Raw genomic sequence first — 27,917 nt, 5'->3', positions numbered from 1 at the left:
ATTTTCTTAAAAATAACATTTGCTTTCCTTTATGCATGTGTAGCGTGAACTTGTTTCCCTAGGCTGAGTAATAGGCAGATAAAGACCACGGCAAGGTGAGGGGCCCCAGGTGGAGGCAGGTGGGGATAGGCGGGGCATGAGGGGATGTGGCGCAGAGGAAGGGGAGAGAGTGGGATGACCCACGGGATACTTGAGTGCCCATCAACACACACACAGGTCTAACACTTGTTCAGTTTTTTAAAGGACATCTAAAATTACTGAGATACAATGTCAGCACTTAAATCTACAGACGGAACCCAAGCACTTGACGACAATTTTAAACTCTAAGCTCAATTATTGCACATTAGACGGCTTAAGTAGGACGCGGGCTGTGAAGCAGGGTGCTCTGCCTGGAATGTCTTGTTAGGGGGATGTCTTGAATCTCCTTTTTTCGCACCCCTAGGTCCTTCTCTGGGACAATGGCAGGCCGGAAGGCCCAATATGACCCAGGTGTCAAAGATGGGCCACCTGGTTCTCTCCAAGGGCTGTGGGCGCAGGCTTCGGTGAGATGATACCAAAAGACACCTCTCCCCCCCACCCCCACCTACTCAGCGGAGAAGCCAGAAGCAGACAGAGCTCAAGAAAGGCCAATGGTGCCAAACCCAAAGCAGGGGGGGCTGGAGTAAGGAAGGACCTGTGCCCACCCATCAAGTGTGGTCACAACCCCTGTGGGACCCTGGGGCGAAATCAAGATGTCCCATGTCTCTCTCATTGACTTTGCCTCCTTCCAGAGCTCCCAGGCTAAGCTCCATCCCCGTGACTCCTGGGACCTCTGAGTGGTCTCTCAAGGCACATTTGCTCCCTCCAACCCCACCCTGCCCTCCCCTATACCATTCCCCCCCTGCGCCCAGGGGCCAAGGAGGCTCCCAGCAGGGCAGTTCCAGGGCCCCTGGGAGACGTGGCTCTGCTGTTATTTGATGGAACTCTTTTCAAACAAAGCCCTAAATCCCCTGCCCACACCAAGGGAGTGAGAGCTGCATGGAACCAGGAAGGGCTGGGCGGGCAACCCAGTCCAGGGTGAGCCCACAGGACTGACCATGATCTAACTTGTGACCTTGTTCCTGGGGAAGCCTGAAGCTTGCTTAACCAGAAGCCACTTGGGGACTTTCAGCCCCATCAGGAACAGCTGCTGTGCCTACCCTTGTGGGGCTCCGTCTCGGTGGGGTCAAAAGCAGTATGGGGACTCCAGAGAAGTGCAAGCTTCTAGACCCCTGCTGGCCAGCCACAGGCAAGCCCAACCCCCTTTTTGCTTTCTTCAGAACATATTTACAAAGTCAGATAACACAACCAGAAGACCCAGGGACACACAGACCCCCTCCTGGGGGGGGGGGGAGCAGAGTGGAAGTAGAGGGTGCTTCTTCCTCTGTAACCCCTCCTCCCCATCCCAGAGAGCCTAAAATCCTTCACAGCTGCCCAGGAGCATTCTGGAAATTCAGCTGGGGCAGAGGAAGAATCAGACTCCAGCCTAGGGAGACCGCGGGAAGTTTCAAGTAACTCCAGCCAGAGGAGCAGGAGAGGGGGGTGAAGGAGGAGGATGGGGGGGGTAGGAGAAGGGGGAGTGAAGGATGGGGAGGGGGAAGAGGGGGCAGAAGTAGGAGTATGGGGGAGAAGGAGGATGGGGAGGAGGAGGGTGGGGAGGAGGAGGAGGAGGGTGGAGAGGAGGAGGGTGGGGAGGAGGAGGGTGGGGAGGAGGAGGAGAAGGAGGAGGAACAGGCTGCTTCTGGAATGCAGAGGGCTGATGTGACTGAGCCAGGGACCAGAGGAAGGTTGCAGAGGCCTGAGGGAGGGAGGGAGGGAGGGAGGGAGGGGATGGGATCAGGAGACACCTGGAGAATCAGAACTGTGTTGGGGAGTGAGAAGCACTTGACGGAGCTTAGTGGCATTTCCGTATTTCCCCCAGGAGATGGATAAAGAAGGTGGCCATTCCAGGGTGGCAGAAAGGAATGGGAAGGATGATGAGGCTCTTCCCTAAAGTCCAACCAACGTGCAACGGATGCCTCCAGCCGGTGCCCCAAGATGCTGGGGAAGAACCAGATGGGGGCCTTGTCCTGGAAGCCTCAGCACAAGAACCCCAGTAGCTGCCCAGCCTCCCAGCACCCCAGCACACAGGGGGGCCCCTCCCTAGTCCCAGGTATTCTCATTCTCTCTCTCTCTCTCTCTCTCTCTCTCTCTCTCTCTCTCTCTCTCTCACACACACACACACACACACACACACACACACACACACATACACACAGGTGCATGTACCAAAAGGTATCAGAGGCCCAGGTCCAGGTAAGAAATTCTTCATAGTAAGAAATTTCCTTTGAGAGGGAGAGGTGGGAAGCAATAAACACATAAATCCCCCAAGGGCATCTGGGTAAGAGGACCTCCCACTGGGCCTAGAGATTTGGGGACATGGTGAGGTACGGCCTCAGAGTCTAGTTGCCCAGTGTGGTCCTCTTTGGTACACTGTTCTCTACACATATATGCTGTGGGGCATTAAATGGAGTTTGGGGTGCAGTTCTGCCAGGGCTGTCTTAGGAACCTCATGGTTGAGAGGACTGTTGCTTTGGTGCCTCTCCTCCAGGACTATCTCGGGGTACAGGAAGTGGCAGCTTCCCACTGCTTCCTCACATAGGGTCTCAGGGACATGTCTTTCTATTGGTCTGGGCAAGAGGAGATCACTTCCTTAGAGGGTCAGGGAGGAGGTGGCTACACATATGCTGCTTTCTGGTCCTCTGGTTCTTAGGACAAGGGGAACCCTACCCGGGGCACAGAGGAGGCAGCAGAAAGATCTAACAGGCTGCACCCAAGCTCAGAAGCATAATGACAGCCCCCATTTACTACGAAATCACCCTAGAGCCCCATGAGGTAACAGGGGCTGACCGGGTTAATCTGAACAGGTCTTGCATCAAAGGACTTGCCTTCTCTTTCCTCGCTGTCTCTGCCTGTCCTCCTGGGCCATCTCTAGTTTCTCAGGAGTAGGTTAAGAGATCATCTATTAGGTGTACCCAACCTTTTGACATTGTAATAGAGCATTGTCATCTACAAAGTTGATGCTCAAGAACTCTTCGGTGGAGTTACCAAAAAACAACAACAACAACAACAACAACAAAAAACTGTCTTAAATAAGTTTAGTCTTGTGTTGGGCCACATTGATAGCCATCTTTAACCATATGCTGTCCAAGGTCCGTGGCTGGACATATCTGCAACTTCAGATATCAAAAGGGTAAGTCTCGCTGTGTGCAGAGTCCTGCCCATCAGCGCCAGAAGATGGCTGGACTTTCACATCAAATCAGCCTGATTTGGGGAGGGTGCCCAGCTCACAGCTTCCTGCCCTCCCTCTTTGACCTCAGAAGATGGAAGAAGAAAGGCAGGAGGAGGCAGGGGGAGGGAGAACTGATCGAGCAGGGAAGGACAGGGTCGGGGGCATCTCCTTTCATGGATTTTGGCCTGTTCGTGTGTACGTGTGGGTGAACGTGCGCTTTTCGAGACCCACAACAAAGGAAAAGAAAATAACTATGAGGAAGGGGCCTTTGGGTGACTCACTGCCAGGAGCAGCAGCATGGATCAAGGACACATCTGTCAGCACATGATACACGCACATGGCATACACACGCACCAGTCACACATGCCACACTCTCTACTTCAATCCTCCCTGCTGGAGCCAGGGTCCTTCGCACTGACTTCCGGATCCATTTGCTAAGTTCGCCTGCCATCGTCCAGGTCTCTTCCGGCCTGTCTCTCCGGCCGTCGGCACCCTGGCCTGCCGAGGCCCTTGAGGGCCATCTACCAGATGTAGCCTCCGTCGTCTGCCTCACCAGCCTCACCCTCCTCCTCCTCGGCCTCCTCTCCTGCCTCTTCTGTCTCCTTTTCCTCCTCATCCTCCCAGCCGACGCCGCTTCCAAAGTCCCCTGAGAAGCCCACGATGTCATCTGTCGGGGAACAAGTGGAAGGCCGATAAGGAACCTACTGCATCCGCTCTCAGCCAGGGGCCCTGCCCCCCCCCCACACACACACACACACACACACATATGAACCCTGGAGCAGGTCCTCGGGAGGCTTCCAGCGCCAGCAGCTCTTACCACAGTCAGGGTTCCCATGCATGCGTGTGCCGGTCAGCTCCAGGCCCATCTGGTCCACGCACCAGCAGTCACCACTGCCCTGGTCACACTGCATCTTCCGGTAATAACCGTCCTCATCACAGCTCGGGATGAAGACACCTGAGGGTTGGAACAGGAGCCCTGAGGGTGGGCTCTGGAGTCCTGCGTGTGAGCAGGGGCCCAGAGAGCCTCAGAACCTGGCCAGCCTGGTAGTGACATCCCACCTTCCCCAAGAAACCAGACACAGACCTCCTTCCCCCAGTGTCCCTAAATCACATGCTCAGGCTACTTCGAGGGCGCCACTGACTGCTGATGTTTCTTGGGATTCATGGCCCTCATCTTGTGGGACATTCTGTCCCTCATCACATTAGAAAGTTTGATCCTACTCTGGGCTTTTTCCTTCCTCGGGGCCCACTTGTTCCTCTCAGGTCCCCAAACTATCCACTAGGCATCTTCTGAGATGTTTAGTTGGGGGATAAGAGCCACAGAGACAACCAAGGTGACATTGGGTACCCTAGAAATGGGGAGCCTGAGGCACAGGGACCGGCTTCGGGGAATGGATGACAGTGGGTCCAGTCAGCACAGCCTTGTGGGTACTTTAGGGGCTGGTGTTCATTTAGTGTCCGTCTCATAAGCCCAGTCAAGTGACTCTCAAGCAGCTACAAGGCCTGCACCGTGTGCCTGCCTCTCAGGATCACTGTACCCTCAACACTCCAGGCTGCACGGGTCCTTTCCTGCTGGTTTTTGTTTTGTTTTGTTTGGAGACCTCAACATTTTTCCTGATTCCAACAGTGTATATGTCTGGCTTATTATCCTCCCTTGGCACACCCCACCCCACCCCCCGCCCTGCCCTGCTCTCTCTCTCTCTCTCTCTCTCTCACACACACATACACACACACACACCACACCTTCCAAGACCAGTCCCTCAGAAAGACCTGCTGACCTCTCTCAGGAGGCTTGTGCCCACCTGCCTTGGCCCTCAGGCCCTACACAGCAGCCTGAGTCAGAAATTCTCTTGGTGTTTTGATCTGTGTGTTGAGCGATCCCAGGGCTACTCTGTCCAAAGGCCTTACAGGGCCAAGAGCCTCGTCTGCCTGCCCATCAGTTCCCATGTAGGCTGGGCTGGTTCTCTCATCTCTCCAGGGCTTTCCATTAGAACATGAGTGAGTATCTCCCATAGAGGGGCCCCGCTCCAGCCTTAGATACGCATCTGGTGTAATGAATCCAAGTAGATTCTCCAGCAGTGGTCTGGATAGCCATAAAGTGCTTAACTACACTCCCAGAAGGGCAACTGAGGAGACGCTTGCCTATCAAGCCAATGAAACCAAGAAGGGCTTTTTCCTATGTGGTCCTAGGCCAGGCCCTCCTGTGGGTCCATCAGATGCTATAAAGCAGGGCAGCTGGAATCTCCGGGTCTCAAGGGAGCTCAGGGCAGCACCCTGGCCTCCTCCTCTGCACCCCTCCTCACCTGGCTTCTTCTTGGCTGCCTCCTGGATCTGTATGCGCTCCAGCTCTGCCAGGCAGGGGGGCTCTGTAGAGAGAATCAGTCTTATGGTTGACCCATGGTGCTGAAAGCACACAGAGCCCCCCTAAACTTAGAAACTTTTGTTGGGGCTCTGCAAAATAAAACACCTGAGCTCTCTCTCAGGTTTTATCAGACCACACCAGGGTGGTGCAGGTATGCACTGATCCCACTAAGATCCCCAAGCCCAGGGCTCTGCTTGGTGAAAACACCCCGGATGAAATTAAGGGAGGCCACTACAGCTTAAGACAGGCTAAGGATCCTAAGAATCCCAGAGTTCTTTCTCTAGGGTTGTTCTCATTCATAGGATGAGTTTAAAAAAAAAAAAAAACTTCAAAAGGGAGCTGGGTGTGGTGGTGCACACCTTTAATCCCTTTATTCACAACACTCTAGAAACAGAAGCAGGTGGATCTCTGTGAGTTCAAGGCCAGCCTGGTCTACATAGACAGTTCCAGTGCAGCCAAGGCCAGATAGTGAGACCTTGTCTCAAAAAAACAAAAACCAAACCAAAAACATTGTGGTGGTCTGAGTAGGAATGGCCCCCATAGACTCACGTGTTTGAATGTTTGGTCCATAGGGAGTGACACTTTAGGAGGTGTGGCCTTGTTGGAGTGGGTGTGGCCTTGTTAGAGTAGGTGTGGCCTTGTTAGAGCAGGTGTGGCCTTGTTGGAGTGGGTGTGGCCTTGTTGGAGTGGGTGTGGCCTTGGAGTGGGTGTGGCCTTGTTGGAGTGGGTGTGGCCTTGTTGGAGTGGGTGTGGCCTTGTTGGAGAAAGTGCGTCACGTCACTGTGGAGGGGGGGGGCTTTGAGGTCTTATATGCTCAAGCTATGCCCAGTGTGGCACACAGTCTCCCCCGTCACCTGCAGATGTAGAACTTTCAGTCCCTTCTCTACCTGCAAGACGCCATCCTTCTCGCTGAAACTGTAAGCCAGCCCCAATTAAATGTTTTCCTTTATAAGAGTTTGCCAACGTCATAGTGTCTCTTCACAGCCATAGAAACCCTAACTAAGACAAACACAAAACAAAACTTAACTCCCAGGCCTGAAATGGTGTGCTCAGAAATCACCTTGGCCATGAGGCAAATGATGGGGGAATCTGTGGTCTCAAAGGGGCAAGTGAGCTGCCTGGCCAGCAGCTGGAGTGGGCCCAGTGCTTGCCTCCCTGACCCCTGTATGGTCAAATCTGGAGGTGGGCTGGGAAGGCTCTGGGCCTAAGCATATGACCAAGAGGCAACCAACTATTATGACTATCAAAGAGAGGCCTGAAATGAGCTGGTGGCTCATCTCTACTGTCTGAGCCCTTGGGGAGACCCTGGCCTTCCAAACCAGAGGTCTGGCTGATAGTAAAACCAAACAGTCCAAGTCTTCTGCACGTGCTTAAGGGATGGGATGAGCATCAGGAGCCTAGGAATAGGCGTACTGGAGCTGCACAGGCAGCAGGGAGGCTGGTCAGCACACTGAAGACAGACAGACTGCCCATGGGGCCTCACATCACAGAGGGATATGTGACCCCCAAGTGCTGTGTAACCACATTTCCTCAGCATGTGCTCACCACAGGCTCTGAGTTAGATACTGTTATCTCCTAGTTCAGATACAGAAAGCGAACTCACAAAGATGTGGTCACCTGTTTGGGACCTTCGGTGGCAGATGCTTCTCATACAGCAGTCAGGGATTTGACCATACAGGGGTCAGAGAGGCAAGCACTGGGCCCACTCCAGCTGCCAGCCAGGCAGCTCACTTGCCCCTTTGAGACCACAGATTCCCCCATCATTTGCCTCGTGGCCGAGGCGATTTCTAAGCACACATCCAGCTCTGGCTCTGAGCATACACAGCTAACAAATGCTATGCAGCAGGCGTGATGGTATGCCCTGTAGTCCCAACACTACAGGAGGCTAAGACAAACAAGGGCATCACAAGTTCAAGGCCAGCCTGGGATATGGAGTGATTTCTAAAGCCGGCTTGGTCTATATGATAACCCTGTCTCAAAAAGAGGAAAGAATTACAAATAAAAAGCCAAAGCTGGGTGTGGTGGTGTATGCCTGAAATCCCGGCATTGGGGACTACAGAAAAGGTCGGTTTCAGATACATGGTGAGTTCCAGGACAGCCTGGGGTATATGAAATCTTATCTCAAAAAAAAAAGAAAAAGAAAAAAGAAAAAAGAAAAGAAAAAAAGAGAGAAAAGAACACCTTCATGTGTGTCTTCATGCAAAAGATAATTCACATAATCATTCGTTTGGGGCAAAGAAGACATGCCCATCAGAAGGGGAATCACTGCAAAGCTTCTGTGTCTTCAGCTCTGAGACCTTACTTGCACCCCCCACTCAGATTCTCCAACAGGCCCCAAAGCTTCACATTCATAACTGTGTGTTTATCATGTGTGCATGACGCATGTGTATATGTGCGTGTATGTCCGTATAGTTGAGAGGGCAGCCTTGGGCATACTGCATCATGCATGTGAAGATACTTCTCTCCTTCCAACTTTATGCAAGTTCTGGGGCTGGAGCTCAGGTCATTAGGATAAATGCTTTACCCACTGAACCAGCCCTTGGCTCCCACATTTATTATCTTTCTTCATACCTTTATTTATTTAAAGGTATCCAAAAGTGCACAAGCTTCAGGACCCACAAAATCCAGTCCACCTGGGACCCTGCCCAGGGAGAGAGCTGAGTGTCAGCTGCCCTGGGTTCTAATACAGCAAGGAGGTGGGCTGGGAAGGCTCTGGGCCTAAGCACGTGACCGAGAGGCAACCAACTATTATGACCGCCAAAGAGAGGCTGGGGCTGGGGATGAGGTCCCCAGATAGGAAGTCAGTGCCAGAGAACCACAGGGCCGTTACTCACTCTCCCTCCAGAAGCAGAAACACCACTCGGCAGTAGAGACACGGCCATCTTTGTAGGTATCGCAGGAGTTGAAGAAGGGGCGGATGCAGACCTCGTACTTGTCCAGGTTGATGGCAGCCAGTTCTGTCTGGTCCAAGAAGAGGTCTCCACTGGTGTCCAGCTTGGAGAACATCCAGCCGATGGAGTCCTTGCAACTGGCCCCCAGGTTCTTGTCCAGCCCTGGGGAGGAGACCGGAGTTCAGGTACGCTCTGCTGTCTGTCCAGCCATCTTGCTACACCTTTCTCAGCCCCAGACCTCTGTTCAGACTCAGGTTAACCTGAAACCTAAATTTGGGGTTCAAGAACAGCCAAAGGCCTTTGCCTCTACCCCTACACAGAACTGTACCTGAACCATTTAAGCCCATTTTATAATCCCTTCAGAATGTGTTTCTTCAGTGCTGGGATCAAACCCAGGGCTACAATCATGCTCAGCAGGCCCAGAAAAATCTTCCCTTTCCTTGACTACCCCCTGGAGAGACTAAGCTCCGGTGCCCACATCATATCATGGCTGAAACCAACCTCCCTTCTTCCAGGTGACACTCTTTGGGGGTTCACCTCATAGGCCCAGGATCGGACAAGAAGGGGCATGCCTATCTGCTGGGTCCCTTCCTATCTCCTTGACCCCACCCCACCCCAGGCAGAGCATCAGTCCCCACGCCACCTGCAGGACTGGGTGCACTGCTGGCTGAGCCATTCTGCTTGGAGTTCTCACGAAGGAGCTGGAACCAGTCACGGAGTCTATCCCCCAGGTCAGCCAGGTCCTGTCCTGTGCAGGTCTCTGTAGTACAGAACGGAGCAGAGGTTCGGGGAGGGACGGGGTGAAGCAGCAGGCCTGGGGGCCAGGCAGTGTTTTGGGGAGCAGAAGAAGTGGGAAGGGACTTCCTCTCTGGGGATGGAGAGAAGCTCTCCAACTACACCTCTCCTCCCATCTCCCATCCCCTACCTCTTGCTCTCCCCTCCCTCCCATCTAAAGTCTAGCCAAGCTCCTTGTGGAGGGGCTACCTTCTTCTCTCCCACTTCCCCAACATCCTGGGAAGAGAAAAGGGACGAAGCCCCAGTGTCCTGCTCTGTATTACCAGGAGCCCAAACCCCACAGACCCCAACACCTTTCCCTGGCTGGTATGGCCAATTATTCCCATTCTGCCAACTTTCCTACAGTCCTGAAGGCTGTCCTGGTTGCCTAGCTAGGCCTAACACCCCGGGCCTAGCCATGGCTATCCACCTGATTACCTGACTTGCCATCGGTGGTGGACGTAGTAGCCTGCTCCGTGGGACAGGGACAGGGGCCCTCACATCTCACTGCCAGCTGCTTGCTGCTCAGACACGCCTGCTGTTCCAGCTTACACTGCACGAGAGAGCTCAGGCTAGGTGATGGGGGCTCAAACTATGGGTCCTGCAGCCAGGGGCCCTGAGGATTTCTATCACTCTGGAAGGAAGGACCGTGGGTTTTTGTGCTTGCTAGGGACCAAACATCAAGGCCAAGGGAGGCCCAGTGCTGTGCCCAGTGCCATGAGCTTGAGGTGGAAACCAGGTCTCCTGGACCTTTACTGGGAGCTTACTGCTCACAAGACACCTTGTCCTCTCACGTGGGATATAGCTTCCTTCCTCCTCCTCATCTGTCCTCCTTTTTCTCCCCCCTCTTCCTCCCAACTCCTCTCTCCTGTCTCCTTCGATCTTCTTTGTAAGCTCCATGGTTCCCACACGCAGTCTCATACCTAATGTCCCCCACCTTTCTCTCTTCCCCACATCACCCTGTGACCACATCTCCTCAGCAAGGAACTCTCACATCTATACCTATGGCAACCCAAAGGCTCTCCCCAGGGCTGGTGAGATGGTCAGTGGTTAAAGTGCATGGGGACCTGAGTTTAGATCCCGAGAAATCACATACATACCAGGTAGGCATGGGGGCCAACTGTAACTCCAGCCTCAGAAGGTAGAAACAGGGAATCCCCCCAGGACAATGTGACTAACAAGACTAGCAATGTCACCAGACTTTCGGTCTAACTGAGAAACCCTAACACAAAGACTAAGAAGGGAGAGCAACGGAGAATGAGTCCCAGCCTCAACCTGAGTGCGCGCATCTCTCTCTCTCTCTCTCTCTCTCTCTCACACACACACACACACACACACACACACACACACACACACACACACACACGCCACCTACGCTTCCCTGGAATTCTTAAGTTTATAAAAGTGCTTTCACAAATATCTTCTTAAAATTCCACAAGGTAGGAATCTGCTCCCTCCCAAGGTTCTCTACGCCTTCCGATGGAGACGGTGCCCTGCCCACATCGCCCCCTGCTGGCTGGTGAGCATCAAGACTTTGGCGTGGAGGTCCTTTTCTTCTCCCCAGCAAAACTGACCACAGGAGCTCCCTCCTTCCATCCAGGGCTCTGAGCACTTTTGTGAGCATTTCCCTGGCTTACTCATGTGCATTACCTGCCCTAACATCCCTTCATGTCTGTTCCCTGGCCCTCACCTGCCCAAGGTCAATTCACCCTGGCCAGGGCTGAAGGGCCACATTGACACACTGACCGAGCGCCATTCTCAATCCTAGGACCTACCTCTTCAGGACGTCAGTGGTCCCTCTCCCCACCCCCAGTGGTACTGATTACACCCCACCTCCGCCTCACGCGTGACCAAGGTTCCTCACCACTGAACTGTAGGTGTGTCCATCAGAGCCACAGACTGAAGCGAGCTGGGCCATGTGACAGGGCTTGCAGGCAGAGTCTCTGTTTCCATGGAGTTTCAGAGATGGCTGTTTGATCCTGTGAGAATGGATGGGGAAGGTGTGGGGACGGAGGGAAAGATGAGAGAGCCGGCTGGAGGTCCCTGAGACCCTTTCTGACGAGAATCCAGTCCAGCAGTGACTACGGTAGACCGCTCACCCACCCTGCCTATCCCTCCGTCAGACCCAGCTCCTAAGAACAGACGGACTGGGCAGGACACGGACCCTAGCTTGGCCCTTTCCAGGGAGCAAAGAGAGGTCTGACTGCAAGAGGGAGCCACCAAAGCAGAGATCATGGGCCAGTCATTTTGTCTAACCCCCGCCCCCAGGTAGTTACTGTTGTGTTTCTCATTAACATTTGCAAAATGGGAGAGTTGGCATAAAACCCCCAAATGTCCCTCAATGCCTCCTCCTCCATAGGCCCCAGAAACTACAGTCTTCAATATCTCGTGAAACCCCCACATGTCAGGACAGGGGACTTCAGATGGTCTGGTCTAACCTGTTGGTCTTAGACACACAGGACACCCAGGTCAGAGAAGAGCTGTGCCTCCCTAGGACCTGTGTTTGGTATGATCTTTCTCTCTCTCTCTCTCTCTCTCTCTCTCTCTCTCTCTCTCTCTCTCTCTCCCTCCCTCCCTTCCTCCTACCCTTCTTCCCTCCTTCCCTCCCTCCCTCTCTCTCCATTTTGACTCATTTATGGAAAGCCAGTTGCCATAAGGCTGAGGGCACCCAAACTTTCCTATGGAGCCTTCCGGTGACTAGGAACTCACACCTCCAATCAACAGCCAGAAACAAGTGGGAAGGGAGACACCCCAGCCCCAGCTTTAGCTGCACTTCCGTGGAACTCTGAAGTCTGCACGTTCGCAAGTATGTCTCCTCTATCCTCTGACACCAAAACATCTCTCCAGGGGGGAATCTGTTTCCTCCCGGGTTCTTTCATCTCCTCCTCCCGGAGACTGCGTCTTCCTGCCCACATTGCCCCCTGCTCGCTGGTGACCATCATCAAGACCTCAGAGGGAAAGTCACCCTTTTTTAACCACAGACCCTGAGCCAGGACCAACCAAACCAATAGAACCAATCCTGGGTGTCCTGACCCTCGGAAACAATCGGATCACGTGATCTCGTTCTGAGCCACTAAACCATGAGTGGTGTGTTCTCCAACAGTAGATGCCGATTCTGTAAGGAGGGGGTCATAGAGCCCTGCCGTCTGGGCAGAACAGCCCCTCTGGGGCTCCTGTCACTCACCTGTGCTCCAGCTTCTTGCGGCTGATGCACATGGCCCGCTGGTAGCCCTGGGCGATGCACACTTTGTGACGACTGCACTTTACCTTCTGGCAGGGGTCCTTGGTGGTGTCCAGGGCTGTGGGGACACAAGGATGGGACACTGACCACCTAGGAGAACCCAGGATCCCTAGTCCAACTGCAAACCCCAGCAGCCCTCAGTAACCAGAGTTCAGGACTTCGAGTCCTGGGCCCAAGGTGCCTGTCTGTTCAAAGAGAGCCAGAGCAGAGTCATAGCTCTTCCGTTCCCACACCTAGGAGGGACATGCTACCTTCATCTCCTTGCTGATTGTCCTCCCAGCTCTTGATGTAGTCATCCTAAGAAGGGAGAGAAAGGAAGGCACCCATCATATCTCAGGGCTAAGGCTCAACGGCAGGGACCAGGATGGGAGAGGTCTGGACCACTATTCCCATGGCAACTCTAGTTGCCCACCCAGCCTCACCACACTCAATACCCTAGAACTCTTCCCAGTCTCTCCCACACTTCTCTCCACCCTACACGGGTGCTGGCAGGGGAAGAGAAGACAGTCGAGGTGGGTTGTACTCACTTCGACTTCCTGGAGACAGGATGCCGGGGAATCCACAGGAAATGAGCAGGAGAAAGAAAGAGAAAGGAGGGACTTCAGTGTGAGGCCCACCCTCAGACCATGAGTCCCAAGGCATCCCTGGCCGCCTTTGGTTGTGTCCCTCAGCCCAATCCCCCAACAACACAACACCATTTGGAGGCCAGTGTTCCCATATCTTCATCACAGAAAATCTGCGCTCTGGGTAAGCTGTAAGGTAAGGCCTATGGTTTTGAAAGGGGAACACAAACCCCAGCCCAAGCCTGGCCCCACCACCTAGGCAGATGTCTGAGGGGGCTGCACTGCCTGGGAATGGTGTTTCTCCTGCCTCTGCCCTGGGTATCTGGGGAACAGCACCCAGTTTCTCCCTGCAGCCCCTTCTTTGGCAGGCGCTCTGCTATCACCTGCCCACCCCGTGAGGGAGGTGTGAGGAAGAGCCCTCTCTTCCAAGCTGTAGGAAAGCTGGGTTTTGCTCTGAGTTCCTTCCTTACAACAGAGCCCAGATGGTGCACACTGGGATGGGGACATCAGCACCAGTGGTGATAGCTTCCCTGATGATCATGGACCAGGGAACCTGAAAGATCCTTCTAGGTCACATGAACCAGCCCTTCATGGGTGGAAGAAACAAGGACATTCAGAGATGGGCAATTAGCTGATTTGGATCACACCTTCCCTGAACCAGGTCTCTCTGATGGCCGGCATAGCCCTCTCTTCCCACTACATCACAGGGTCTCTGAGAGCTACTCTGTTCCAGACCATGATCCGAGGACCCCAGCCTGGCCAGAGAGAAAGCTTCCCATCTACCTCCCTTAGCTTCTTCCCTTTGCCCTTCGTGGTGATGACCCTTGTTGAGAACCATCGAACAGCTTCCGGGGTGTCTGGAAGAAACTCTGCCAGGCAGGCAGGAGCAGCTTCTGGGCCTTGGAGGATATTAGTACTGAGAGCCAGCCCCCAGCCTTCTCTGCACGGGACACTAGTGAGAAACCACACATAGCTACCTGCAACCCACCCTTATCTTTGCCATACCTCTGTCAGAGACGTGCAGGGGTCGGGGTGGCATGGGCCTGGGGTTCAGCTGTTATGCCCAGGAGAAGAAGGCATGGGCCTCTGGTATCAGCAGGTACCCCAGTGGATACAATAAGGGCACACACTGAAGAGATACCCATGAGGGCTTTGGAAGCCTCCTCTGGAAACTGGCAGGCAACGGGATAGCAGGGATGAAAGTTCCCAGGGCAGACCCAAGCAGGCCATAGTAAAAATAAATGGGCCATTTATTCAGGCCTACCTAGGTGCATTCATGTATGCCTAGGGGTGCATAGTGTGTGTGTGTGTTGTGTACAGCCATGTATGCACATACATCCTCCTTACTTGTATGAGTATGGACGTAAGCATACAGATGTGCAATATATAACCATGGGGGCTCTTAAGGGCAGCCACCAGTGCCAGATGGTTTATATCCAGAAATGAAGCAGCAGACTCCACTTCTGTGAACAGCCTCCAGTTTTCACACTCAGCACAGCCTTCCTGCCTCTTCCATAGATAGGAAAGGTATTAAGAGATGGGTGGGAGAAGAGGGAGGGGCCCAGAGGAACAGGCTCCCTGGGAGGGAGGGTCTGGCTCTTAGGATGCCTCTGCCTGCCTCTCTTGCTTTCTGTGTCTCTCCCATCTGGCCTCTCCCCTACCCCTAGGGGGGCTCTCCTTACCCTGGACCCCACAACATGCCCAATCAGTCAAGTGTCTCCCAGCTCTTGGGCGGCTCAGGGCTTGCTCTGGAGGCCACAGGATGAATGCCACCCTCCACCCGGCCAAAGGATGACTGTTCAGTTCTAGCCCTTTTCCAACAGCATCTTGGGGGCAGAGGTCCTCTGCCGGCATCCTCCTGTATCAAGGATGGGAAATGGGCTGAGAATGGCAAGTAGCTGAGGCTAGCCAGGGTTACCAGGCCTGAGGCTGAAGTAGGCGCCAGTCTCTTTGGGGGTGGGGGAGGGGTGGCTGTCTCCTGCAGTTCTCATTCTTTCCTGGGAAGAGGGGTGGGGCTCTGGTTGTAAAGTGGGAGAGGGGAGGCATGGTGTTGCACGTCTATAATTCCAGCAGTCAGGAGCTGAGGCAGGAGGAGATCCAGTTCAAGGGTAGCCTGGGCCACGTGTTGAGATCCTGTGTCAAGCACAGAGGATGCTATGACTGGCTGGGATTTGGGGAGCAGGTGGGAGTTGACTGTCAAGATCTGTGCTCTCAACACCTGCCGCCCACTCCAATGCTGCAATGAGCAGGGTCTGAGGTGATCGATGATCTGCTATGATCTTCCCACTCGGGGGCGCCCACTGAGGGCTTTGGAACCCACTCGTGTACTTCAGCTGAAACCCACTACAGCTAGACCGTAGATTGAACCCTTGGGACTCGGTACAGAGTGGCTTTTTAAAGCTGAAGAATGTCTGATTAGAAACTCAAGTGATGGCGGGGTGGACTTCTAAGAATCCACCCATGCCATGCCCCACCCCAAGGAGGGGGTAGCCTCCATGCTGACAGAGGACAGAGAGGGACAGAGGAGGCCCTTCTGGATAGGAGCGGCATTCCAGAATCCAGCTAAGCCCTGTAACCCCACTGCCATGCACAGTTGGGGAGGGCCTGGAATCCCTTGCATCTCAGCCCCTCACCCCTGGGGCTGAGGCAGAAGCAAGTTGCCAGGAGAATGAGAATAGGGGGCCCCTGCAGTTACCCAGGGTCCCAGTTTTCCCTTGCTAGTACCTCTCGGGAACACTCCTGGCCTCTCTCAGAGGAACACGCCTCACATCGAAGCTGTTATGTCAACAAGAAACTCAGATGTAGGTGCAGAGAATGGGAACCGAGATGAAAGGTGAGGGGCCCTTGGAAGTTGAGGAAAGAGGGGCCCCTTCTGGAGAGCAAAGTCCAGTGGGCATGGGAGAAGAATCACTCTCCATTGGGGTCACAGGGAAGGTGACAAAGGTATCTTGCAAGCAACATGGGAATGGTCGTTCTGGGGTAGACCTGGGGAAACACTGAGGTCAGGTGCGGGCGGCCAGTACCGTCAACAAGCTGATGAAGGTGACTGTGGCTAGCTGGGAATTACAGCCTTCCTGCAATGTGTCTATTTATGGTACCCAAGTGGGCTCATTAGAGGCTGTGACAAATGACCAGACAAGGGAACCTGGGTCTTCTTGAGAAAGAGGATGCCCTATGGCTCTGCTACAATCCATCCTCACCTGACAGGGTTTTCTGAGCCTTTCTTCGGTGCTCTGGAGCAGGAGCCAGAGCAGAGGGGAGATGGATGGGTACCCAGAGTTCTGGACTGATGGAGAGGCATGCCTCTCTTCCCTGGCTAGTACACTCAGTAGGATCACACTGGACAGGTGAGAAAAACTTCTGGAATGTATGAGTGCACCATGTTTATAAAGAATGGTGATTGTGGGGCTGGAGAGATGGCTCAGCAGTTAAGAGCACTGGCTGCTCTTCCAGAGGTCCTGAGTTCAAGTCCCAGCACCCACATGGTGGCTCATAACCATCTGTAATGGGGTCTGATGCCTTCTGGCATGCAGGTATACATGCAGATAGAGTGCTCATATATAAAATACATATATTTTTTTAAAAATGGCGATTTAAAAGTAAACTCCCAGTCTAGAGCTATAGTTCAGTTGGTAGAGGGCTCACCCAGCATGCTGGAAGCCCCAAGTTCTGTCCCCGGGAGCATAGAAATTGTGTGTGGTAGCTCACTTACAATCCCAGCATTCCAGAGGTGGTAGAGGCAGGAGGATCAGAAACTCAAGGTCATCTTCAGCTATAACGTGGTGAGTTCAAGGTTACCCTAGGGCATAGGAGACCCTGTCTTTTTAAACCAATAAATAAGAAATACATCCTTTCCAAGTACTTTGCAGCAACACCATTCAAAATTGAGAAAATCACTTTCAGGGTTGTAGGGCAACAGAACAACTGGGCAGAAGATGATAAGAGCCAGGCCTGGCATCGCCGCCGTTCCCTGCCTTGTAGAGAGCCGCAGGGGGAAAGGCTGCAAGCCAGGAGTATGTCCTTCAAAGACCACTCAACCACAAAGGCTTGGATCCCCCCCCCACACACACACACACACATCACAAGCCCAGGGACACAGGAGGGAGAACCGTGTGGATCTCCTGACACCCAAGTACCATTAGGGACTGCTGGAGTCACATGAGTTGGTTCGGGTCAAGGTCTGGACAGCCCACAGGCTAGGGCTCAAGTCTAGACTCCCTGCAGATGTGTATCTTCTGGTACTCTGCTTCCGCCTGCTGATATCTTCACCTCCACCAGAGCCCCGGGGAAGGAAAGAGCAGCCATTCCGTCTGAGGGAGCGTCACATACAACAGGTGGAGTGCCACACTGCCCTCTCCAAGCCGCCTCACTTCCTTCCCCACCTCCTCTGCCTCCCCTGCCACCCTCCTTCAAGACAGCTGACCTTAAATTTTCTCTGCAGAAACCCCTGTCGGCTCTGCATCCACCTTCCCCAGGCCAGTGGCCAGTGCTGCCCCAACCCTTTTGATCATGTGCCCTTTTTATTACCAGGGTAGTTTGTGTTCATTTATTTAGAAGGGCAGATGCACAGACAGACAAGATAAGAGAAAAAATATTCCTATCGGAGTATTAACAAGATGTTTCCTCTGTGGGTTAGGGATGCAGAAAGCATTTAGCATCTTTTTGTTCTCCCTCCCCGCCCCCCTCTTCAAATTTTTCTGTAACAAACATATATTGCTTTTATAGGAAAGGGGGGAATCACTGTAAATGTCACATTTTGAAACCTTTCCCTGGGTCCCTGACACCTCCAGAAGGTTCATCTTTTCATCTGCGTCTGACCACCTAGTCCAGCGACCACCCAGGGATCTCTCAGCAGGCCACAGCTCTCTCTGCACAGCTAGCTGCCTTCTCCACTTGGCACATGTGTTCACGTCTGAGCCCAGACTAGCTAGCTGTCTATCAACCCAGCCCCAGCATCCTCTTCCCAAACCCCACCCTTGCCTGGTTATCCTACCTTGGAGAGTCAAGCGTTGCCTTGGTGACCCCCAGCAATGTCCCTGTCTCTGCCTCCCCGCCTTATTGACACAGCCAGTTGCTTAAGGGAAGACACCAGATGAAGTTCAACCTTCCCTGCCCAGCACCCAGTAACACAGTACTAGCACCAGTAACAATAGCCCGCGTCTTTTCCTCAAGTACCACCGGGGGAAGCATTATGCTAAGTACTTTCTACTCGCTGCCTTGTTTACTCTTCACCGAAACCCTACGAGAAACTTGCTGTTGCTATTTCGGGTTCTCAAGCGACGAAACGGGAGGCTCAGTGAGGTTAGGTGACTTAGGAAGGATCTCACGGCAATTGCATGACGGAACACTGGTTCCAAAACCCAAATGTCCCTAAACAGCACACCATAAATGTTAACTGATAAAGAAAGACTTAGGTCGGGTAGAACCAGGAAGTCCAATCCCAGGCCGTGGGTAGTTTCTCCTTCAGGTCAACACGCTTCGAGGAGTCCGGAAGCCGGGAGGGGGGAGGGACTGGCATTAGAGCGGGCAGATTTCGGGGGGGGGGAGGGGCTCCCTTCCCCAGGTTCTTTCCAGAAATCTCTTCACCCGCCCCTGGTTTTGCAGGTTTGGAGCTAACCCATCTCCTGCTTTGATCTCTGCAGCTCAGCTCGGTTGCCATGGAGACAGGCCCACTGCGCCAAGCTGGGGGAGCGATGAAGTGCGCAGGCCTAGTGGGCTTAGGGGGCACATGCTGGGTATTTTGGAAGCTGTTTACTTCCTGTCATTTTAATTAGCACCCGAATCACCAGCTCACTTCACAGCTTGAGTTAACCCAATCACTTCCGTTTGCTGGGGGGAGGGGGGGGGTGGGGGGGCGTGGAAGATGGAGCGGACCCAGCAGAGAACCTGCCCTCCGAGACCCTGACACCCACCCCCTCTCTCTGCAGCAATGTGGTGAGGAAACTGACCCCTTACCCGGACGCCCAGCGCGGGAGTCAGGGTGCTAGCTAGCTTCCTGCTTGGCTTTACCACTGGATGCCAGGCCAGAGTCACCCAACCCAGGACAGACTCTGCTTCCTTATTTGTGAAACAGGGATGAGCCCTCACCATTCTCTACAATGCTCGGAACCAAGATGGAGGGACATGGGGGACAAATGCCATGCTTTGCCTGTGAGACATGGGCTGGGACCATAGCAGCCAGACTCTCTGCGTGCACTTGACAGCATGGGGCAGAGGTGGTCACCAGGGGCCGCCATCATCTCTCCACGAGGAGACTGTCACAGCACATTCACAGGACAGAAGCAGCCCGTCAAGAGACCCTCTCACGAACCTCAGCTTCTGTAATTCTGTTATGGCATTTTTTTTTCTTTCATAACAGACCAAGAATCTCTAAAAATGTAAGTGGGCCAGGTCTCGCCTAAGCACCAAGAGGCCTGATATCTGACAAGCATTTCAATTCATTCCAGAACCCACCTAACTGGTGCAGGAATGTCCCTCTCTCCTGGGAAAGGCCCAGAGTTTGGGGGGGGGGGGCTCCTAGGGTACCACCTTCTCCTGTCATTCCCAAGACACAGCCACAGAAAGAGTTGAGGAGGGGAGAGGTCGGACTGCCTGGTACAGCCTCTGCCTCAGTGAAGGGAGGGTTGCCTGGGGTGGGGCATCATCAAACACCTGCTTCTCTCTCTCTCTCTCTCTCTCTCTCTCTCTCTCTCTCTCTCTCTCACATACACACACACACACACACACAGTTGTGCCCACTGTGAAGTGAGGCCTGGGCACACAGGCATCTGGGAGATGTCCCCCCCCCCCCACCTCTTCTTCCCTCTCAGGAATTTCCTCCGAAGGTAAAAATGTGCTTCTCATTGCTCCCTGCATGCCTGGAGCCTGGCCTGGGCTCAGGTATGTCTGGACCAATGCCCCAGCCCATGCCAGACAAGGCCAGAGCATGACCTCCCATGACTCCAGCAGTATCTACACTACCATTACTACTACCTAGTCCTTGGATCCTATAACCCAGCAGTGCCCCCCCCCCCCCCCCCCCCCCCCCCCGCTGTGTGTGAAGGGGTAGAGAAGAGGAGAGAGGCTACGGGGCTGGGCTCTATTCTGAACTGTCTTGGGGCCTTGGTCTCCTGGCTGGACCACCAGGGCTGAATCAAGGTTGCCGTGCCAGGATCATAGAGGGAGACTCCAGCTACGGGCTGAGGGGAGACAATGAGCACAGAGTGTGGAAGAACATTAGACCACAAGAGCAGAGAGAGTCTTGGGCACCTGGCCTTTGGGGTCCCTCTCTTCATAGATAAGATGTGGGGACCGAGAGCTGGTGAGGCCCTGGGGTTCTGTTCTTCCAGATCTTTCAAATGAAGAAATGAGAACAGAATAGGGAAAACAACAGCAGCTGGGTAATTGTCAGTAAATGCCAGTGTCATGGGCCCGGGGGCAGGAAAGGTGGGCAGCTGCCTTCAGCCAAGCATAGACGTTATATAGGCCCAGGGACCTGGAGGATAAAGGGGATGGGGACCATCTTTCCTTACGTCCTCATTACTCTGAGAAAGGAACAGACCCCCAAATAAACAGCCCAGCCCAGAGCCCTTTTCCCGCCTCACCTTCATGGCCTGAACCCAAGCTGGAAAGTAGTAGTAGTGGGTTTGGGGGCGGGGCACCCTTCCTGGCCATCACACTTTCCATCCTGTGAACATTTCTGTGGAGCACCCACAACACTCTTAACAGTTCTGGGAGTGGGTGCCCCCGAGGCAATCTATCCCCAGATCCTGCCCCCGAGGGAGAAAAGCAACAAACACATTATCTGCTTCAGCAGGAGGGCCCTTGAGAGCCAAGCTATAGTGCTGAGGTGCAAGGGCCGAATGAGCCTGCAGCCAATGATCAGGGAGGAAGGGGCTGGTCCCGCAAGAGGATGTTGATGATATTCTTAGGGGTGCCAGGGCTGTCAGAGACTAGCCCACCCCAGAACCACAGCTGAGCCCATGTCTGCTCAGCAAAGCTGGACACAATGACATTTAAACTCTGCATCCTAATTGCACCCACCTGTGATCCCCTCACTCAGGAGGTTGAGGCAGGAGGATCAATCAGTTCAAGGTCAGCTTTGGCTTTGAATCTAACCTAGAATATACGATACCCTGACTCAAAAAAAAAAAAACTAACTAACTAAACTGTGTGTCCAGGCCTAGGCCTACACCTGGGTGTTCCCTATCCACGGTCCTAATATGGACTCACGTGGGCCCCTGGGAGAGATGGGAAGAGACTATGTTACAGGCTATGTGCCTGGGGTCCACCCCACTCCAAACTCATACACAGGAGACCCTAAATCCCAGTGTGGGGTGGTATTAGGTCAGGCAACAACCTTAGGAAGTAACTAAGTTTGGATGAGGTCATTAGGACAAAACACTTAACGATGATATCAGAGTCCACATAAGAAAAGAACAAAAGGGTTGAGGGACAGAGCACTGGTTGCTCTTCCAGAGGTCCCAGGTTCAATTCCCAGCACCCACATGAGGACTCATGGCTTTCTGGAACACCAGTTCCAGGTACACATGTGGTACACAGACATACATGCAGGCAAACACCCATAAGATAGCATAAACAATTTTTTTAAAGACTGGTACTCAAACTCATGAGGACATGGCCAGAAGGCCACCAACACCAGAGGAAGGAAGCCCTTGCCAGGCAGTATTCATGGCACCTTGATGTTGGACCTCCTGCCTTCTGGACTATAGAGGTAAAGCCTTGCTGCTGATGTGTGCCATCTATGGCATTTACAGCAGATAAGAAATAGTGGAGGGGCTAGGCACCTTTCACCCTAGCACCCGGGAGGCAGAAGCAGAAGGATCTCTGTGAGTTCGAGGCCAGCCTGGTCTACATAGTGAGCTCCTGGACAGCCAGGACTGCATAGAGAGGAATAATGGAGAGGGCTGGTGTGGCTGTTAGCAGAGAGCCTATTGCTCAGTCATAGAGCCTTCTTCAGGAGGAAAAGCCAAGCCTTTCCTTGAACCCAGAGACTCTCCATCCAGTCAGGGGCAGGGGACAGGTATGCTCCTGGGCCACTTTCCTGGGATCACAGAACACTCGGAGTTCAGTGGATCATTTTTCATTAGTCTTTGTGTTAAACCAATGGGAAGGTCAAGGTTCAGAAAGGTAAAATAGGTTCCTCAGGATCACACAGCTAATCTGTCTTCCCAGAAGGAAGAGAAACAGAGCACTCTGCCTGGGCCCTTGGGACCTGAGGCAGGACAGAGCTTTCCCCTTGTTCAAATAACTCTGACCTCATGGAGAATGAGGTGGCATGGGCTGTCTGTCCCCCTGAGAATGACCGGGAGTCAAGAGGAACATCTGGCAGCCTTGTTGAGCAGCAAGCCTCTTCTGTCCCTCTCTCCCCAGATCCCCTCAAATCCATCACCAGGCTGCCCTGTTCTGGAGATGCCTGTTCTAGTGGGAGAAGAGTCAGAAATCAGGGTGGAGGAGGAAGCCAGTGAAGGACCTGGCCTGCTCCCAGCCCAAATTATAGAATCCCTTCTGACCCACTTTTGTGTTCTCACAAACCCACACCTCCTCACAACATAAGCACAGATTGTCTCTACACTCACACTGGTTGGGAGCAGGAGGGGACAGTCATCTGGGGACCCTTCTGCAGCTTTCCCATGTTACTGGCCTATTGGTGTCCACAAAGATATGAGACTAGCACACAGCCAGTGGATAAAAACCCTGACCCCCTGCTCTGCAGCTTCTGGGATCACTATGAAGGCCCAGATGTAGAGACCCAGATCCATAGCAGATAAGGGAACTTAATCAAGCCACTGACATGAAGAATGAGGCAGGTTGTGGGCCAGGTCCAAAGGCAATATTCCATCTGATGCTTTCTGTATGGCAGGGGTGGCCTGCAGGGGATGCCCTCCTTCCTTAGTGCACATTCATCCCAGCCTCACAATCTGAAGCTGAGGCTCTGAAGGCTGGTATAATGTGCTTGGCATCCTGTGGGAAGAACCTGAACCTAGGGCAAGCTGTCCTAGAACTCTGCACTCCCTGTCTTTCCAGGCCAGGTTGGTGAATAGGCTGGTGGCAGGTTGGTGATGGCACTGGGTCTTTGTCATCCTTCTAAGGAGATGCTGCTCCTTCCTGGGACAGCCTTGGAAGCTGATAAGGACACTAACCGGGGACACTTGGTTCATTACAGTTGATCCTTCCTCTCCCATTCAGTAAAGACGAAGAATGTCAGATAGCCTGAAAACAAAGCTGAATTACATGACCGATTCAAATCCAAGTTCTGGAACTGGAGGTGCAGCTCAGTTGGTACAGTGCTTGTCTGGTGTGCACAAAGCCCTGAGTTCAATTCCCAGCACTGAAGAAACTGGGCCCAGTGGTGCTTGCTTATAATCCCCCACCTGGGATACTGAGCCTGCCTCAAAGGAAAACAACAACAAAATCCCAGCCCTGTCGTTTCCTAGCTGTGGATCCCCCAAATAAGCCACTCCGTGTCTCCGTTTCTTTGACCATACAAGGACAGATAACCAAGGGATGATTGCCTCACGGCTTGTGGAGAGGCACAAGAGGCAATGCATATTGGGAAGGCTCCCTGCCATTGCCAACTCAACATGGATGAAGAGCGTGTCTCTGGGTGCCAAGCACTATGCTCAACACTCACAGATATAATTAAATTTTAATGGAAGTGGAGTGCAAAAGCAGAGAAGAGCCAAGAGGAAAGGGAACAGTCCGTCCTTCCCAGCCAAGCCCTTTGGAACCAGCCATGGAGACCCAGTGTAATGACCTCCTCAAGTGCCGGTATCCACGAGGCCCTGCATGCTGTGTTCCAAGACCCATTGACAAGTCTGACTGAGCTCTGCGGGGAGTGAATTTGGATATGGGAGCACTGAAGAGCAGGACTCAAAAAAAAAAGCATAAGACTGCCCTGAGCAGAGAACCTTTGAGCCATGGAGCCAGGCTTAGCCCACTAGCTACCTAGCTACTCCACCATGAATCCAGTCCTCCCTCGGAGAAGAGTGAGTAGCAGGCATGAGAAAAGACCTACAGGCCCTGGATGAGAGAGCCCTGTGCCCACTGAAGGGGAGGATTACTCTGCTGATAAAGTCTGTCTCTCTGATAATCCTAGTGCTCACACAGAGAACAGTAATCTGAAGGCCCTCCTCACCCTGCCCATTCCATATCCAAGCGACACCCCAGAGCCTCTCCCTCCTCAGGCCCCTCCGACATTGTCTCCTCCATCTTCCCCACTCATCTGTCAACTGTTGGACGAGACAGCCCCTCATCCATGTTACTGATGCAGTCCACCCTCTTGTTTGAGTCTCTCTCACCTAGCCAGACCGGTGACCCTGTGCCATCTGGGATGACTTAGGAACCAGGGTCAAGCTCAACCTGGCAGTCCCTTAGGGACTTACCCCCAAAATTCCTTTTTCTCTCAGGAAGAGCTGATGTTTTCAGAAGAGCTGACCGGATGGAGATGGATGTAAAGATCTTGGCTACGGTGTCTGGCCGGAGGCCCCCAGCTCTTAGGGCGGGATGGGAAGTGTGTCCAGCACTGGCAGAGTCCCTAAGCACAGTCTGTACAACGCACAACTCCAGGAGGCGCCATTCACACTGTGGCATGGCCACAGTTATGCAAAGCAGTGGCTCTGAGCTAGCAGCCTCCTTTCTGCCTTTCAGTGGAAGCTGCCAACAGATTCCCACAAGGCCACACCCTCCTGACTCATCCTCCCGTGACCCGGACCTCCGGCAGCCAGGGCTCCCCAAAATGGGGCTTTAGAGGAAACCCGCGTTTTTCAAAGCACAAACACCACCTCTCCACCACCAATGCAGGCTCAGTTGTAATGCTAGTGCCTTTCTTCTGATGGGGGTGGTGGTGGTGGTGGTGGTGGTGGTGGTGGTGGTGGTGGTGGCGGCGGCACCAATACAGGGAGACAGGTGGGCAGCCCTGAGCTGGGGGTCAAGCCAGTCAAGCATTTATTGGCACCCACTGTGTTGGCTGCTGAAAGCAGGTGGACAGAGAGAAGAGAAAGGAACCTGTTTATTTTTAAACCCTCGCTGTTCTGATTAAGCGGTTCTTGGTTCTTTTCCCGCTGACCTTCACTAGTCCCAGGCAGATCAAACAGCCAGAGTCAGAGGGAGGCCTGGACCAGTGACACATGGATTCCTTCCGGAAGGACCAGCTTGCTGCTGCCCCCTCATTGCTGGACTGCAGACTGGGACTGGGACTGCGCTAATCTGAGCTGGTCCTGCAAGTGCCTGGGGAAGGCCTCGCTGGGCCGCAAGCTCTCTAGGCTGGTGGGGCAAAGAGGAAGATCAAGGCCCACTATGTGGTCCCGGGGATGCCTCCCCCACCCCCGCACAGCCTGGGGACCTGGATGCCGTTGGTTGCTCCTTCAGTCCCTCTCCAAATGATATCGTGTCTGTTTGACTTTGAAAACAAAAAACATCCGAATCTCTGCCTCTTCTCATAGTGCCCTATCTGTATTTAAAAAATAATGTCTAGACAGATACCCCAGGACGGTTCCAAGAAGAAAAACTGTAAATACCAGTTCTACATGCTCTGACAGAGTGTGTTCACGGGCTCCCTCGGCCTTCTGGGTCACTGGGCATCTGTTTTCTCACTAACAACCCGCAGCATGCTGTATCAGCAGTGCACTTTACAATATTAAAACAGGCTCTTTATTCTGAAACAGAAACTGTTGAATAGAAGAAAAAAATCTAAAGAACTTGTGGATGATGGAAGTTTAAGAAGCGAGGACAGTCATGGTATGACTTGTCTTGTGGCTAGGATGAGAAAAATCTGGTAAATGAGGAATAAGATCCCAAAGTAGAAGACGCTTTTGGAGGTCCGGGAATCAGCTAGCGCCACATCGAGGGGCGCTCTACGTCTCCGAGCCCTCGCCCCCCCTCCCCCATCGCCTCTTGAGGTGCCCAGGGAGCAGCCACGCCCTCCCTTCCTCACCCCTGCCCACGCCACCATCTGCGAAGCGCGGCCGGGGGCCGCCCTGCGGGAGGGAACGCACCTCCTATTCCCTCCCTGATCTACAGGTGCGGGTAAACAGAGCTGCGGCGCCGGCCGGTCCGCAGCCTCCTCCCCACCCCCAGCCGCAACGCTCGGCCCAAGGTTAAGTCTGGTTGCTGCGGGCGTCCTCCAGATCCCCCCAACCCAGCTCCTGGGGCTCTTGCTTCTGCTTCTCACGCCCTCCGGACTAAGGATGGGTCCGCTGGGTTTCTAGCCTTACTACCGTGGTCCAGGAAACCCAAGCCTGGGTTGTTGCGCACAAGGACCCTAGCCTGGCTCTAGAGGCCACCCTGAGAGGGTCTTGGGCATTTTCACTGTGCCGCCCTCCCCCCATTATGGACACACCTTCCACTATCTCTTATGAGGGTTGGGGGAACCCTTCTCCAAACTCAAAGCCTCGACCACCGCTCAGTCCTTGCGCCTTCGGTCCCCTTCTTCCGAAGCCCAAGGTGGGGACGGAGGACACCCATGCGGCCGCTGCCTTCCCTGCCAGCCCCGCCCAGACCTGCTGCCTCTGCCAAGGCCCGTGTGTGCAGCCTGCAACATCCACCCGGCAGGGGCCTGGCCCAGGGACCGATGGCAAGGAGGGGGACAGGCGGTGCCCAGCAGCAGCCCGGGCCCGGGTCCCCACATCCCGCACCCCCGTTCCACGTCAAGCCAACGGGCAGACCCTGTCGCGAGCGTGAGCCCTCCGAGCATGTCCTCGCCTGGGACTCTCCGGGAGGCTGCGGGACTAAAGGTCCCATAGCCGATGGCCACGGGAACACGGGAGGGGCGCGGGGCTAGGACTCTCGGTGTTGTTTACTCTTGGAGCAGTTAGCCCCGCAGGCCGGAGAGGCTGGCTCTGGCTCCGACACGCGGTGGCGGCTCCCAGCGCGCTCGGGGTCCCTGCTCCCCGCCTCCCTCCCGGAACCCGCGCCCGGCCCGGCCCTCCGCGCCCCTCCGCTCACGTCTCGGAAGCGGTTCCAGTGCTTAATCTTGCCGCTGTACTGCGAGATGGACGCCAGCCATTGCTCGTCCTCCATGAAATTGCCAGGGGTCTCGCCCTCCTTGAGCCCCTTGGCGTCCCCTTCAGCCAGGGCGACCACTGCGAGAAACAGCAGCGGCAGCGCCAGCCGCCCGTAGCCCGGAGCGGTCATCGTGGTCTGGGCTGGGATCTGGGGGAGTCTCGACTTCTGCAGGATTTGATGTCCTTCCCTCCACCGCGCCGCTGGCGAGGCGCTGCGGTCCTCCTCAGCCCTCCTCCTGCGGTCTGACTCCAGTGACTGACGGAGGGTGGGTCGTGGCTGAAATGTGACCTGGTTAGCAGATGCACTTGTCTGAAAAAGCCCAGCGCTGGACGCGCGGGGGGGGGGGGGGGGCAGAGAGAGAGAGAGAATCAGAGAGGCTGCGCCAGCGGGGGCTGTGTCTGTAACTGTAGCATCAGCATCACGTTTGACATCATCATACCTGGTTTAAAAAAAAAAAAAAAAAAGGAGGGGGTAGATTTCAAAGCAGAGCGCTGGATCAGAGCGAGCAGCCAAGCTGCAGCGCAGGGCTGCACAACCCAGCCCAGCTCCCAGGGAGTTGCAAAACCAAGGAAGCAGAACCCTGAGATGTCCCTGCTGTCTATCCAAGGATGGACAGCCAAGAAGGGCCCCCGGGGTCTTTCATAGGGCCGGAAAGAGGACGAAAACTCTCGGGTTACCAAGCCAGTTAGGCTCAGGTGTCTAAAAGGGAATCTGGCCACAGACAGTTTCTTCTCCCCCGCCCCTTGCCTCCCACCCCTCACCCCCCACCCCCGAGTGGCCTGTGCCACGGCTC

At 54.1% G+C, this 27,917-nt stretch overlaps 1 protein-coding gene across 1 annotated transcript; it reads right to left on the bottom strand.

Moving 5' to 3' along the window:
- Positions 1 to 3,138: 3,138 nt before the first annotated feature.
- Positions 3,139 to 27,558, bottom strand: Spock2 (SPARC (osteonectin), cwcv and kazal like domains proteoglycan 2). Its single transcript, XM_036167348.1, has 11 exons — positions 27,065 to 27,558; positions 13,085 to 13,093; positions 12,809 to 12,854; positions 12,501 to 12,615; positions 11,181 to 11,295; positions 9,755 to 9,869; positions 9,186 to 9,302; positions 8,486 to 8,704; positions 5,593 to 5,655; positions 4,107 to 4,244; positions 3,139 to 3,956 (listed from the first exon to the last, which is right to left on the bottom strand). The coding sequence occupies exons 1-11, from the start codon at positions 27,251 to 27,253 to the stop codon at positions 3,811 to 3,813; spliced, it is 1,272 nt and encodes a 423-aa protein (XP_036023241.1). The 5' UTR covers positions 27,254 to 27,558; the 3' UTR covers positions 3,139 to 3,810.
- Between the last annotated feature and the right edge of the window lie 359 nt (positions 27,559 to 27,917).

This window comes from Onychomys torridus, chromosome 18 (genome assembly GCF_903995425.1).
Source record: "Onychomys torridus chromosome 18, mOncTor1.1, whole genome shotgun sequence".
NCBI classification, from domain to species: Eukaryota; Metazoa; Chordata; class Mammalia; order Rodentia; family Cricetidae; genus Onychomys; species Onychomys torridus.
Note: the sequence above shows the minus strand (reverse complement) of the source record. Positions and strands in the feature narration are given on the sequence as shown.